The sequence below is a fragment of the Populus alba genome, chromosome 17 (assembly GCF_005239225.2).
Source record: "Populus alba chromosome 17, ASM523922v2, whole genome shotgun sequence".
NCBI lineage: Eukaryota > Viridiplantae > Streptophyta > Magnoliopsida > Malpighiales > Salicaceae > Populus > Populus alba.
In genome coordinates, this window is record NC_133300.1 from 20411813 (window position 1) to 20423468 (window position 11656).

An 11656-nucleotide genomic window follows, 5' to 3' on the forward strand; every position below is an offset into this window, starting at 1 on the left:
GTTCATATGAATTTTCCTTTATTGTGACAAGTACCGAAGGAGAGGAATGCTTGCGTAGAGTTTACGAAAATGCTCATATTCCAACGAATTTTCCTTTGTTAATTGAAGGAGAGGAAAGGGCAGAAATGCTTGCGTGCTTCACGATGATGCTCGAATTTTCCTTTATTGTGACAAGTACCGAAGGAGAGGAATGCTTGCGTGCTTTACGATGATGCTCTAATTTTCTGTCGCGTCCCATGCACCCGAAATACTAAGGTTTTATATCCTTTATGGTGTAATTTCAAGTGTGAATTCTGAACCCACATGAATTTTATTACCAAACACTATTAAAATCATATAAATTCAGACATAAACATTTGCATATAAATTCTTATATTCAACATGGAGTCCAATCATTTTTAAAATCCAATTAAATTGTAAACAATGACACTTGATTGTAAAATTTAATAAAATATTGTAATATTAAAAACATTTATTATTGTCTTAAACTCAGCTATGTTAAAGTCATATGTCATGGATTAAACTACTTAACTCATATTAATAACAAGTCAACTCAAACGTCAGTTGATGTTTTATTAGAGAGAAAAATGCAGGAATACAGATTTGATTTAGTGTACTGGGTAAAATTAATAAAAAAATAAATATTTTTTTATTGAATGTTTTGGTTCAGTTTCACTACTAGATAATATTATTTTATCATACTTATTTATATTATATCTTCCGGGTATTCTTTTTCCAAGTAATTCCATATCAAAGTCAGATATTTCAAAGGATTCATTTCAATCTTCTTATTTTTATTATATCATTGGAAATCAATAAAGGCAATACCTATTTAATATAGCTAGTTGTGCAAGTATTTTACTATTAAGAAGAAACTGTCTTTTGTATAAATTATTTATTAATATACTATGACTACAGGATATTGCATTCTCGCGAATTACTACATTTATTCGAGTGAACCATAAACACCGAAAAATTTCTTTTTGTGCCTATCTCTATTCTGGTAGGCCAAAAACAAAGCTTTTATTTTTTATTGAATAATAGTTCAAGTAAGTCTTCAATGAGCCCCACAAAAGCTTGATGTGAATAAATGAATTTTTGTTCTACATCTCCAAGCTATATATCCTCATCTAATTCTAGTCATTGAATGAACGAAACTTTGATAAATAACTAATTGATTTCCTTTTTTTCAGTAATTATTTTTCCCTTTTCTAGAATAACAAAACGGATTCTTTCAATGTATAAAATAATAATTCCAACTGCTTTTGCCTACTCTAACCTTCCTAACCACTATTTTTTCTTTTTTGTTATAAGCATATCGCCTTGAAATAAGAAATTTTATTGGTACCGGGTATCAAAACAAAAATAACAAAAATATAGTAAATAAAAATAAGTAGTAATTAAGTAGTAAATAGAAATTGATAAATAAATAATGGGTTCCATCGTTTCCATGGTTAATTCTTAAACGGCGAGGTCCTTTCTATACACCGGAGCCCTTACTTTATCGAATCAATGTTATTGTTAACTTTTATAGTTTACACTTTTTGGCTCTACCCGTGAATTCCCTAGTAGTAGGTCTTTCACAACAACGTCCGTTTTTACAGTAACGGTATTTAATTATGTGGATTAGCTAATTAGTTGACCTTGTTAGTCTGTTCTTGCAAGAGTAAAGGCATCCATTTTCGGCTTTTTAATTTAAATAAGATTTTCCCTACTTAACAGATAATCATTTGCTATCAACGGGGAATTCTTTTGCATTTTCAATTGAAAATTGAGGTAATTGAATTTGCACCAGTAGAAACCATAAATTTGATACACAATAGAAGTATATTCTAGATCTCTTTTTATTATTATTTTAGATAGTAAAGGGGGGAGTCTTTCATTCTATCCTATTTATCAGTACTGATCACGGATAGTGAAAAAATTCTTTATTTTGTCCCAACCCACAATCTGAAATCTGAACGAGTCGTGCATACACCCTAGTACATGTCCCTCGGCGCTGAGGGCATCCCCCGAGAGCGAAGGATTTGGTGATATTTCTGATTGGTTGTCTTGTGTTTCTAATAAGTTGTTTAATAGTTAGCATGTTGAATCGTATGCATAATTGGCTGGTTTAGATCGATCATAACTAGATGATTATGAATTCTTTCTATATTCATATTCTATTTTAATATTTTATTAAAATTATAAAATTCAAATTAATATAATATGAAACCTCAGTAAAAAACTAAAATCTCAAATCACAATTTGTGTGAAATTCCTACTGTTTTTTAATCTCAAACTAAAAATCGAGGTATAGTGTTGAATAAGTAGGTGTAACTATTGAGTTCTATGGTGGTAAACTAAATGGAGTCAGTTATAGTGATCTTGCTAATATGAAAAAATATGCTAGACGCGCACAATTGGGTGAAATTTTTGAATTAGACCGTGCTACTTTGAAATCCGATGGTGTTTTTCGTAGTGGTCCAAGGGGTTGGTTTACTTTTGAACATGCTTCGTTTGCCCTGCTCTTCTTTTTTGGACACATTTGGCATGGCTTTCGAACCTTGTTCAAAGATGTTTTTGTTGGTATTGATCTAGATTTAGGCGCTCAGGTGGAATTTGGAGCATTCCAAAAACTTGGAGATCCAACTACAAGAAGACAAGTAGTTTGATACAACATTAATCTTTGATTTTTCATCTCTATTTTCTTTTTGTAATTCGACATAGGGTACGGGGGACATCTTAATTTGAATCGCCGCATTTTCTTTGTCTGACTCTTGCTCTTTTTTAATTTGGGAACGCTCTAAATAAACAGATATGGAAGTTATAACTGTAAACCACAAACAAATCTATGGAAGCATTAGTTTATACATTCCTCTTAGCATCGACTCTAGGAATAATTTTTTTCGCTATCTTTTTTCTAGAATCGCCTAAAGTTACAACTAACAAGATGAAATGGTTTTTCATTATCTTAATTAAAGTAATGAGCGCGCCTCCGGGCTCATTACTTCAACTAGTCCCCGTTTTCGTCGGATGGTAAATTTATAGCATAAGGCAATTGGAGAGGGAGCTTTCATACGAGAAGGCCAACGTGCTTTTCCTGGTTGTAAATAGCAAGATAAAGATCTTGCTTGTTTTTGTATTTCAAAAGCGTTTATGAAAAAAATTAAATTTTTTATTTTTTTTTACTTCAAATTAATATTTTTTTGATGTTTTTAGATCATTTTAATACATTAATATTAAAATTAATTTTTTAAAAAAATATATTATTTTTAATACATTTATAAATAAAAAATATTTTAAAAAACAACTGCAATGAAAACCACACTCTACTGAAAATATTCATAATAAAAACGTATTTTCCTTTATTGTGACATACCGAAGGAGAGGAAAGGGCAGGAATGCTTGCATACATTACGATGATTCTTTAATTTACTGTCCCATCCCCAGGTACACAATTTCCTCGAGAAAATCCCATGCACCCGAAATAACCTTAAGCTGTAATTTCAAGTGTGAATTCTGAACCACCAACAGGTTGTGGCTCAGTGGTTGTTGGGGCAGCTCTCCTTCCTTCGAACTTTGATTCGAGTCCCAGAGGGAGTGGGGTTGGAGAGTTTGTTCCCTTCCTGTCTCTATTGGGTCCTCCCTATGCGGTATGCATGTCACCCCCGCGGTGTCTTACCTGCTCACTAGGCTTGCAGGATGTTCAGTGAGCCGTGGGATTAGTTGTGGTGTGCGCAAGCTAGCCCGGACACCCACGTTAATCAAAAAAAAAAAAAAGTGTGAATTTTGAACCCACATGGATGAGAAGAGGAAGTAGAGTGTCCAAACCATTTTCCAGTTTTCACAAATTAACCATCTTTATTTCCACTTTTTTCTTTCTTTCTTTCTTTCTTGTTTCATTTTGATTTTGCAGTCTTCCTCATTAAAAAGTAAAAAAGAAAAAAGAAAAATAGAATTGTGCTGTGGTATATATTAAGATAAGATTAAAGTACTTGGTGGATAAGTTTGATATATAACTAAAGACCAAATCATTCATTTTATGTTTTCAATATAAACACAATTTATCCATTCCATTCAATGATTATTTGTGTTTGTTTGTTTTATATAAACAATGATTTTTGTAAAATAATCTCTTTGATATTTTATGTCTGATTTATTTATTTATTTGAGAAATTTGATGAATATAAATATTACTTTTCTAACACTTGTTTTTCTATATATCAAACCCCAAATAATTTATTTTAAGCATTCTTTTAACAAGTTATTTAATAAAATATTTTAGAAAAGTAATATATTACATGTAAAGCATCTCTCAAAAACAAGTTATTTTACACAAAACAAAATTAATATGCTAGAAAAAAAATACTACACTTGATTCTGAAATTTAATAAAATATTATACTATTAAAAACATTTATTATTGTCTTAAACTCAGCTATGCTAAAGTCATATGTCATGGATTAAACTATTTAACGCAGATTAATTAATGTAGGTCAATTTAAAATAATATTATTTTAAAAAAATTAAATCAAATCACATTTTAATTGAAATTAACCTACCAAGTCGATGTTGTTTAATGAATTAAGTTGATTTTGGGTTGATTTTTTTTTTTTAACTGGAACCGGTTTAATGATTATGGTCTCAGCAAACACACAGCCCATAACCCAGCATAGCCCGAAAGCCCAACCCGCAAACCCTAGAAGCAGAAACTCCCATGGTATAAATACTGACATAAACACGCGCTGCCCTCATCCGCTCTGCCACAGCTTCAACAGCTCTCGAAGAAGACGCGGAGATGGTTTCCCTCAAACTCCAAAAGCGGCTTGCTGCTAGTGTCCTAAAGTGTGGCAAAGGCAAAGTTTGGCTTGACCCTAATGAAGGCAATGAGATCTCCATGGCAAATTCACGTAATCAAAACAATAACCTTTCTCTCTGTTATCATTTCGTCTTGTTTTTCTGTTCTTTTCTTGCTGGATTTTGCTTAGTTTTTAGTGGGTTTGTGTTTTTTTTTTTTTCATGATATGTTAAAATGAGTTGTAAATTTAATATAAACTTAGCAAATTCTTTTGGGGGGTTTTATTAAATTTTTTTATGAAATTGAAATGCAAGGCTGTCAGTTGTTTGTGTGTTTGAGGACCCTTTTATGCAAAAAAACAAAAACAAAAATAGTTCCAAGCTATTTTCTTATGGAAGTTGAAGTATATATCAATTGTCCTGGTTTATTTTAGTTATAGTAAATGAAGGTATTGAAGTTTAAGTTTTGATAATTAGTTTTGTGTTTCTGTTAAGTTCTGTTTTGATGTTCTTATGAAATGGAATTTTGTTAGAAAGAAAATATTTGTCGAAAATTTGTTAGGAACTGATTTTTTTGTTGTAGTGATTTATTTTGTGTTGATGTTATTTGCAATAATACAGGCCAGAACATAAGGAAGCTTGTCAAGGATGGCTTCATTATCAGGAAGCCAACCAAGATTCACTCTCGGTCTCGTGCTCGACGAATGAATGAAGCAAAGAGGAAGGGACGACACTCTGGCTATGGTATATTACTATATTTTACGAATGAACGATTTTCAAGTTTACTTGTGCTCGGGCACTTTTGTTTTTGTGTTTGCAAGAGTAATTGGATGAACTGGTTGTTAATTCCATGTAATTTTGCTTATGTCCTAGAATGCGTTAAATTTCAAGCTGTTTGAACCACTCTAGGTAAGCGCAAGGGTACCAGGGAAGCTAGGCTGCCAACAAAGGTTCTCTGGATGAGGAGGATGCGTGTTCTAAGGCGTCTGCTCCGCAAGTATCGTGAGTCTAAAAAGATTGACAGGCATATGTACCATGACATGTACATGAAGGTGAAGGGTAATGTGTTCAAGAACAAGAGGGTTCTAATGGAGAGCATCCACAAATCAAAGGCTGAGAAAGCTAGGGAAAAGACCCTGGCTGACCAATTTGAGGCCAAGAGGGCAAAGAACAAGGCTAGCAGGGAGAGGAAATTTGCCAGGAGGGAAGAACGTTTGGCCATGGTAAGATTTGTCGTCGCTTGCTGCTAATGAACACTTCATTGTTGAATTATTTATTTGAAAAGCTGATTGTTGTTGGTTGATGATGTGGAATTGCTCGGCTCATCAATCATGTTTCAGTAATGATGAGCTCTGTGTTTTAAATTGTTTTTTGAAAAAAAAAATTGTATTTTCAGATTGTTTTGATGTTCTTGTATCAAAAATGAATTTTTTTTTCAAAAAAAAAAACATTATTTTGATGTATTTTCAAGAAAAAAAACACAATGAAAAGCAATTATTATCAACTATCAACCGGCATCTAAAACTATAAATTACCTAGTAGGTGTTGCAAATTGTGTATAAACTTTTGACCTTCTGTCCTTGTCTTTCATGTCCATGTCAATTTGGCGTGTGCCTCAAGCTTGGTGTGGCACGTGGATGTCCTTACAGTCACAGAACAGGACTTTAATAATACTGTGTTATATTAGATTGGTCTAAGTATGCTTTTAGCCAGAGTTTAACATAGATGTCAGGAAATTTTGTATAAAATGGGATGCTGATGTTGTTCATTGTAATTATTTACAGGGACCCGGGGCTGAAAAACCAGTAGCTGCACCACCTGCTGCTTCTCAACCAACAGAGTGAGTATATATATTACAATAGTATATACTTCTGAGTCTTTGATTAAATATTCTTGTTTTAATCCAATATGTTAACTGTTCCATATGTTGTTTTGTTTGCAGGGGAACTAAGAAGTCCAAGAAGTGATCCTGAGCTCCAGCGATTTGTAACTTTTTGCTTAGTGTCTGATTTTGTTTGTTGCTTTAGACAATGTTGTTTTATATCTTAGATCGAAGGAAGTTTAAGCTGTTGGTACTTGATGCGATATGTAACTCCTGTTTTTGTCGATTAAAAATCTATTATTTTGTTCTTACCACGGTTTTGATGTTTGTTATTTCTGCTGAGCCTCTTCCTATCAATATTTTTTTGTCTTTCAAGAGCCATTAAAATCCTATATCCTGCAACCATGTTGAGCTCTCTGTGGCGTGTATTTTTTATCCTTTTTATCTTCGTAGATGATACAAGGCTGTGTTGGCTCTTGAGTAATTTTATGATGCCAAAAGAGTAGTTAATGTTAGTCGTTATTTCTTAGAGCTTTTCTTTGAAGAACGAGATACATAAAAATTCTAGGTGTGGCTGTTTCTAGGAGTATGGATTTTATTTTTTATGTTTCTTTCTTCAAACTAAGTTTACTCGATGAGCATACATTCTTTGGCTTTCTCGCTCCGAGGAGGTTGTGTGCTCATCGATCTTTGAGAAAATGTATTAGTGTAGATTAGATTTTTGAGTCATCGCAGTTTCGCACCTGGTTATAGAAATAAATTACGATCGCCTTAAGAGGGTATTTGATATTGTTTTAAGAGTGTGTTTGGTATTGTGATAGTTTTTGTAGTTGTGATTTGAAAAAAAATATTTTATTAAACATACTGATTTAATATTTATATATGTTTGGTTAAAATTAAGATTGAAAAAAAATAGTTAAATATATTTGGTTAATAATGTTTTTAAATTGAGGTTATAAAATAAATGTGTATGTGTTTATATATATATCGTAATGAAATTATATATATATATATAATTTCATTAAACAATCTATAATTTCATTACGGTATAAGTTTCTATAATTTTTTGAGTTTGCAATAAAATTAGATAAAATATTATCATGAATAAAATTGATATTACAGTGTGAGTGAATTTAACTCACTCTAAATTAGTTTTTTTGAAAAAAAAAATATTGTTCACTAAAAAAAATTGTTCATGTGAACAGTGCAAGGAAATTAAATTTTATTTTTGCACTGTTCATTGTTTAAAGTGAACATGGCAATCATTTGCACTATTCACGTGAACAGTGTGAGTAAATTTTTACTGTTCACTAAAACACTGAACAATGAGAAAAAAAAGTAGCTTGGAGCTGCTTCGGCAAATCCTATATTTTAAACGTGATTTGTACTAGACCCCATCAAAAATAAATTATGTTTTTAATATAATCAAATATTTATTTTGTTATGATTGTTTCAAGCACAGAAATAACCACGCAAATAAACGGACTAAGAATAGTATCCAGATTATTTTTGTTACGGTCTTCTGTCTATCAGATGGCATCAATATTATCTGCAATTGCTTGTTCCTAATGGTTTTGCCAGGTTCATCCTTTCTCCTCTTTGGGTTCATGACCTAGACGGTTCAGAAAGCTCGTATGTAGGTCAATTTCATTTCTGGCCAAGTTTCGTGTCATGTCTTGAAAATTACACTAATGATGTTAAAATTTGCACTTCCACTTGGAGAAAAGTTATCAGCCATCCTACGGCGAGCTGGTGGACAGCATGCTGTTTTCTAACGGCTTTTGTATGTAACGGGGTTCCTTAGGCAGACTTCCTGCATTATTTGTACAGTGGGTGCAAGAGTTATTTTTGCTTTAAAATATGTTAATATAATTTTTTTTCAACTTTCTTTATTTTTAACGTCAAGTGACAAGTCTAAAAAAATATATTTATTTAATATTTAATGCTTTTGTATACTAGAACATATTTTTAAAACATATCAGTAACGATCGTACTGTAGAGTGCCGCCAAGCTTTGATTGATTAGTCCTTGACGATGTCCCTGTTGGCTAGTGGATGTTCTCTGTGGGTCAAGTTGCTAGGATCAAGTCTTTAGAATACCATCTTTTACGAATTCTATGAATTATCTGCCTTTAATCCATTGGAAGGTGAGTTTAGTTTACGATTTGGTGAAAATACCACCTGGTTTTAAATTAGAAAGGGATGAAAGAGAAGGTTACTGTGATTTTTTTTCTAAAACAAAGTTCTAGATAAACATGCAAAATTCGAGAAAGAAACAAACCTCGGATTAAAAAAATTATATAAAAAGTGAAAACACTTGGGATTTAAAACAATGTGCTTGACAAAAGGGGTTTGACAGCTTCGAAACCAGGACAGAACTGGCCTGTTAACTGTTTTGATAAATTATTCAAAAAGATTATGATGGCGTGGCTTATTCTTGTGGGCTTCCCTAGAAGAAAAGGGCAGGAACAGTTCAGAAAAACCCGCGAAGGCACAAACACAACCTCAAAAAGTCAACCTCGACAGCTCAGAACTAGAGTATAAGAGAAGTGGGTTCCGTTTCTTTCAGTTCCAAAACCAGACATCATGGCAGGAGTAGAAATGTTCCCTAGAGGATTTGGCAATGTAGCTTTTGTTCTTGTTGCTTATTGCTTTCTCAATTTTTGGATGGGATTCCAGGTTGGCAAAGCTCGCAAGAAATACAACGTCCCTTATCCAACCCTCTATGCTATCGAATCAGAAAACAAAGATGCCAAACTCTTCAACTGTGTTCAGGTCCTCTTGCCCTTACTTTTCTTTTCTTGTTTCTGTTTCCTGAAATTTGGATTTTAACCTCTCTTCTTTTCTTTTTTTGGTTCTGTGGTGCAGAGAGGACATCAGAATTCCCTGGAACTGATGCCAGTGTTCTTTTTGCTGATGGTGTTAGGAGGGATAAGGCATCCTTGTGCTTGTGTTGCTCTTGGATCCATTTATACTGTCACTCGGTTTTTCTATTTCACTGGCTATGCCACTGGGGACCCTAAAAAGCGTCTCACTATTGGGTTTGTTCCCTTTCTCTCTTGCTCTCAGCGATTACTTGTTCTTTCTTGATCGAAAATTTAGATAAAAGTATAAATTTTTTTAATCAATTCCAGTCATATGTGCCTAACTCCTAAGCATAAATATGTGAAAATCGCATCGGTAGGTCACATTCAAGATTCGCATAAGTTATTAACCGATCAATTTCAGTCCATCAATGCACGTGCGCATATTCTGATGAATTTTATACCAACATGTCACATATATGGGATTGCTACGTTGCCTGCATCATGCCTTTAACAGCATTGGATTTGACGTTGGTGATACCTTTTAACCAATGATCTAACCAGCATCGGCTTTGGGACGATGCTGACACTCTAGACCTCCCCATGTGTAGGATTAAATTAGTGTCAGGCCGCAACACTGTAATGGTAATGATTTCCCTTTTTATGTGCAGGAAATATGGGCTCTTGCCTTTGATAGGGCTTATGGGGTGCACAATTTCATTCGGAATCAGTCTTCTTCGAGGAAAGTCCTTGTCTGTTATTTACTTATCTTGTGGTTTTGCTTTCCTTAATTTTCCATGTTCATCCATCTTTAGTGTGTTTATGTTTTGTGTTTAACAAGCTGTACTTTCTTTGAATATTGAGGTGATATTCTTCTGAGATCATTTCTCCTTTGTCTTTGAATTCCTTCCAATTCAGAGGCACCAATAGAACATCTCTCATGGCCTCCAACCGGATGTTCAAAAAATATGATCACAAGAGTCACCACCACCGCTGTTCATTTGGTGGCATGGGATTTTTCCAAAGACATACAAGGCAATGCCTTTATGTTGAAAGGAAAATGAACCCTTGATTTGTCTCTGTCAGAGATGGCAATTATATATCTCAACTAGCAATAACGTTTCCCAACACAATTTGTTTTTGTCAAAGCAAGTTTACATTGAATCCAATAGTTAGATATAGAATGATAATGGCATTGGTGCTAGACTTTCTTAGGTGGAAATCAGAAAATACTGGAAGGTCCTGGTATAGGTGCTAAAACAATCAAGGACCTTTGGTCATAGTTGTCAACTCATTTCGGAGATTGACATGGAATAAGGCTCAGGCTGCAAAATAGAGATTAGCATTGGCAACTCTCCCACGTTGTAAATTGTGTAAGATGAAACTTTAGACCTTCTGTCCTTGCCCTTCGAACCACGTCAGTTTGGTGCCTGGATGTCCTTACAGCCACAGAACAGGGCTTTAATGGTACTCTGTGTCATATGAGATTGGACCAAGTCTGCGTTTAGCCAAAGTTTAGCATAGATACCAGGTAGTTTCGTATAAAATGGGATGTTCATGTTGTTCATTGTGATTTCTTACAGGGCCCTGTGACCGAAAAACCAGTAGCTGCTCCTCCTGCTACTTCTCAAGCAACAGAGTGAGTATACATGTTACAATAGTATATACTGTGACTTAAATATTCTTGTTTTAACACAATATGTTAACTGCTCCCTTTGTTGTTTGTTTGCAGGGGAACTAAGAAGTCCAAGGAGCGATCCTGAGCTCCAACGATCCGTAACTTTTTGCGCAGTGTCTGATTTTGTTTGTTGATTTAGACAATGTTGTTTTATATCTTAGATCCAAGGAAGTTTAAGCTGTTGTTACTTGATGCGATACGTAACTCCAGTTTTTGTCGATTAAAAATCTATTATTCTGTACCTATATATATATATTTAAGAAAAGTTTGGCTGGGCCTTTTCCATCCTATATCCTGCAACCATGTTGATCTCTCGGTGGGCTGCTTTTTTTTCCATATTACTCTGCTAGACGATACAAGGCTGTGTTGGCTTTCTTTATCCGAGCAAGTCATCTTTAAGAAAGGGAATCAATGTAGTTCAGACATTCGAGCCTTCAAAGTTGTTTCACACTTGGCTATAGAAAGAAATTAAAGATCCAGATCATTTTGTGACCATCTTTTATCTGCAGGATGGCATCAATGTCATCTTCAATTGCTTGTTCCTCATAATTTTGCGAATTTCATCATTTATCCTC

General features: G+C 33.8%; 2 protein-coding genes across 2 annotated transcripts; both read left to right on the forward strand.

The window, feature by feature from the left end:
- The first annotated feature begins 4725 nt into the window (after positions 1–4725).
- On the forward strand, positions 4726–6911 carry LOC118037170 (large ribosomal subunit protein eL19y). The gene is made up of 5 exons (XM_035043083.2): positions 4726–4891; positions 5400–5522; positions 5688–6001; positions 6563–6618; positions 6721–6911. The coding sequence occupies exons 1-5, from the start codon at positions 4780–4782 to the stop codon at positions 6743–6745; spliced, it is 630 nt and encodes a 209-aa protein (XP_034898974.1). The 5' UTR covers positions 4726–4779; the 3' UTR covers positions 6746–6911.
- A 2257-nt stretch (positions 6912–9168) lies between these two features.
- LOC118037169 (uncharacterized) lies at positions 9169–11371 on the forward strand. Its single transcript, XM_073405706.1, has 5 exons — positions 9169–9374; positions 9468–9640; positions 10075–10143; positions 10985–11042; positions 11136–11371. Exons 1-5 carry the CDS (start codon positions 9186–9188, stop codon positions 11142–11144), a joined length of 498 nt encoding a protein of 165 aa, XP_073261807.1. The 5' UTR covers positions 9169–9185; the 3' UTR covers positions 11145–11371.
- The last annotated feature ends 285 nt before the right edge of the window (positions 11372–11656 follow it).